The 3,744-nt window shown below is 57.0% G+C and overlaps 1 protein-coding gene across 1 annotated transcript in view; it reads left to right on the top strand.

Moving 5' to 3' along the window:
- The window catches only part of LOC101358658 (protein sidekick-2), a 173,934-nt gene that overhangs the window by 59,538 nt on the left and 110,652 nt on the right, over positions 1-3,744 (top strand). The window contains exon 7 of the mRNA XM_023729433.1: positions 1,281-1,414. Coding sequence (XP_023585201.1) covers positions 1,281-1,414 — 134 coding nt within the window. The remainder of the gene's footprint in view (positions 1-1,280; positions 1,415-3,744) is intronic.

Genomic DNA, 3,744 nt, shown 5'->3' on the forward strand with positions numbered 1-3,744 from the left:
GAGCGGGCATGGGCAGCGCTTCTGGACTGTGCTACCCACAGTTAGTGGGGAACCCGCTTCGGCCTTGGACAAGCTCTGCAGGCTCCCTGGGGACCTGGACTGCTGAGGGTCTGTGTGATGGGATTCCAGCAAAGGGAACGGGATTTGTGGCAAACGGCCAGCCTCCCTTTTCCCTCCTGATCAGCCCGGCTGGTCCCACTGTCATTGGCTGGCTCCAGAGAGGTGGAAACTGATACCCAAAGAAGGGGCTGGAGGGAGACGTGAGCCCAAGAACTCTATGTTATAGGTGACCTGCGGCCTTTGAATCAACCTAAACAAAGCTTATCGTTGCTGTTAACTGCCATGAAGTCAGCCGCTGACCCATGGCAACCCCACACGCTACAGAATGAAACACTGCCCGGTCCTGTGCCGTTCCTGTGATCCATGTTCTGCTGCGGATCGGACCGTTGTGATCCACAGGGTTTTCAGTGGCTGATTTTCAGAAGGAGATCACCAGGCCTTTCTTCCTAGTCTGTCTCAGTCTGGAAGCACCACCGAAACCTGTTCAGTATCCTAGCAACACGCAAGCCTCCCCTGCCAGACAGGTGGTGGCATGCATGAAGTGCATTGGCCAGGAATTGAACCCAGGTCTCCTGCATGGAAGGCGAGAATTCTACCACTCAACCATGACTGCCTCATAAAGAAATTTAGCATTAGGGTTAAGGCACTGATTCTGGAATGGCCCTGCTCATTTCCAAATTCAGTATCATCACCCAGTCATTCATTCATTCGTTCCACAGACATTTCTTCGGCGTCTGCACACATGATGCAGAGATAACAGCGTACAGATTGATGGACATTGTAACACGGGAAAGGGCGGGATTCCGTGGTGCTTGTAGGAAAGACCCCGAGCCCAGTCTTGGGAGGTGAGGGCCAGGGAAGCTTCACGTGGACACTCCCAGTCTCAGACCTGGGGACATGAATTGGTGTGTTTGGGCCTGATCCCCAATGCTGGCAACATGTCGGCCTTCTCTGCAAGCTGAATGTGGCCGGAGTTATGAGCCACAGGTGTAAGCAGGAAATGGCTTGCAGAGGTGGGCTGGGGGAGGGGTCTGGGATGCAGCCCCCTGTCTCTCCAGCAGGGAGGGGGAGGTTGGGCTGGGGGAAGGGTCTGGGATGCAGCCCCCTGTCTCTCCAGCAGGGAGGGGGAAGTTGGTCCAGGCCCCCTGCTTCATTCCCTGCCCTTCGTTCTTCAGAGCCCCTTGGGCCCTGTCAGAGGAACCCTTTTTCTCTCTTCCCAGAGCCATCACACTGGAGAACACCCTTGTCATCCTGTCCACGGTGGCTCCCGACGCAGGTCGCTATTACGTCCAGGCTGTTAATGACAAGAACGGGGATAACAAGACCAGCCAGCCTGTCACTCTCGCTGTGGAGAGTAAGTAAACCCAGGCCCAGACTACCAGCCAGCAGGTCATTAAATCCTGGAACTGTGCTCCAGGGAATCGTTGGGAAGATGGAATGGTAGGTGGGGCCGGGGCGGCAGGGAGGAGCCACCCAAGGAGGAGGAGGTCTGGAGAGAGGAGGAGAAGCAGCTGGGCGATGGGCGGGCAGGGGCAGGAGGGAGCTGACTTCCGGACACCAAGTCCCATGCCAAGTCGGGACCTTGGATCTGGACAGGGGCCACTTAGCTTGGCTGTGAGCAGGGCCACTGGGGACCTGATGGGTGAGGGATATCACACAAGTGTGTGCATGTGTGATTACAGGGGCTCAGGTGGTAACAGAGAGAGCACCCCAGGAGGCAGGAAGCTCATGTTTCAGGAAATATACTAGCTGCACCGACTCAGCTGGGCCAAAAAAAAAACAAAAACAGTTGCTGCCAAGTCAGTTCTGACTCATGGTGGCCCCATGTGTGCAGAGTAGAACTGCTCCATAGGGTTCTCAAGGCTGTGACCTTTCAGAAGCAGATTGCCAGGCCTTTCATCCTTGGTGCCTCTGGGCGCCAGCCTATCAGTTAGCAGTCGAACACTTAACCGTTTGAGCCACCCAGAGTCTCATAACTGGCACAAAATGTTTCTTCCTGGGAGCCAGTTCTGTCCTCACTGATGGGGACACAGCCCAGGCCTAGGCCAAAAGCACCCCTCTGCCCATCCTCAGAGACACCCCTCCCAGCTCCCTGGATGAGAGGGGCATAGCTCTCCCCAGGAGGGCTCAGGTCAGCTTGGCAGAGAGCAGAGTTTAGGGAATTAAAGGGCAAAGGGCCGCTCCTTGAGCATCTTTGGCAAAGCAGTATCGGCCCAGCAAGACTGGGTCCACCAGGTTTCTGAGCCGTTGTGATGGAGATGCTGGCTCTCCCCTGCCTCATCTCTGGGACAGCAGAGGTGGGTGTGGCGCCCCCGTCCCCTGCCAGGCAGCAGGGTCAGGAGAGAATCAGACGGCAGAGGCAACAGCCTCCCACAGCAGCAGAGCACCCACAAGCTGGGGTAGCCAGATGTTCACATCCCTGCAAAATCTGTACAGCTCCTGCCCCAAAGCAAGTCTCATTTTTCACCTGTGGGTGCGCAGACTTGTGCACCCACCGACAGCAAGATGAGGGTGCAGACCAGCGCGGGATCTTCCCGTGTCCATCCTCAGATCCCAGCCTCTGTCTGCCAGAGCCCCGAGAGCCCAGAACATTCCCCAACCCCTGCCATCCCCACCCCTTGGCCTCCTGAGCTCTGCAGGCCCCTCTTCATTTGCCCCAGAGTTGACCTCCTTCCCTCACCCCAAGTTCCAGTCTGCCTAGGGGGAGCCCCATGCTGCTTACTGCCCCATCAAGCTCAGTGCATACCTAGGCCAGGGTCTTAGTCTTGTGCCGGCAGCCTGGGTCCCAGCCCGTGATCTGGGGCTGCTGTTTCTATAGGAAAAGGGGATTGAATCATCAGAGAGAGATGCTTTTCCCCATAGTTTCCCAATGATGAGTCTAAAGCAAAAACAAGGAAAACTCTCAGTGAGATGGATTGACACAATGGCTGCAACAATGGGCTCAAACACAACAACGATCACAGAAATGGCACAGATAGCGACGTTTCCTTCTGTTGCACACAAGGCCACCGTGAGTCGGAGGTGACTCGACAGCAACCAACCACCAGCACCCCCACCAAGGGCATTGGCAAGAGGGGACGTCAGAGACACGGAGTGCTTCACAGTGCTCGCCACTTAACAAGTCAAATCCAGGCAGCTTCCAGGTGACCCGGTTTACCTGGGCAGACACGAGGTTGAAGATCCTTCCATGTGTTCTCTGTACCTCCCCACAGACGTTGAGCCCACCTACTCTCCCGGCTGACCGTGGGGGTCACTCGCTTTCTGCTCCATCTCAGCCCCCCACCCGGCCCCTCAGCTGGCCCCAGGGAGACGCCCCACTGAGCCCTCCGTCCGCGTGAGCCTCACCCACGTTCTGTCTCTCCAGCCCACCGCCCCTGCCTCCTGCCTCCCGCAGTGATTTGTACAGGATTGGGAGCAGTATCAGCTGATTTTTAGCTAATTTCTCCTCCTACGAGTGACTGCACTTCAAAACCCTGTTCCTGTCACTGACACAAATCCCCCAGCTGCCTGCCTGCCTGGCAGCCAATTTACGAGGAGCAATTGCTACTTCTCCCACCGCCGCCACCTCCGTTCCTCCGCTTACCTCCTCACCCTCCGTGGCCCTCCCTTCGTCACCCCTCTCCTCCGTCTGCCCTCCTCAAAGGACAGGTCAGCTGCCTAGCAGCCCCTGGGGTAGGGGATGGG

The sequence above is a fragment of the Trichechus manatus genome, unplaced genomic scaffold (genome assembly GCF_000243295.1).
Source record: "Trichechus manatus latirostris isolate Lorelei unplaced genomic scaffold, TriManLat1.0 scaffold00028, whole genome shotgun sequence".
Lineage (NCBI taxonomy): Eukaryota > Metazoa > Chordata > Mammalia > Sirenia > Trichechidae > Trichechus > Trichechus manatus.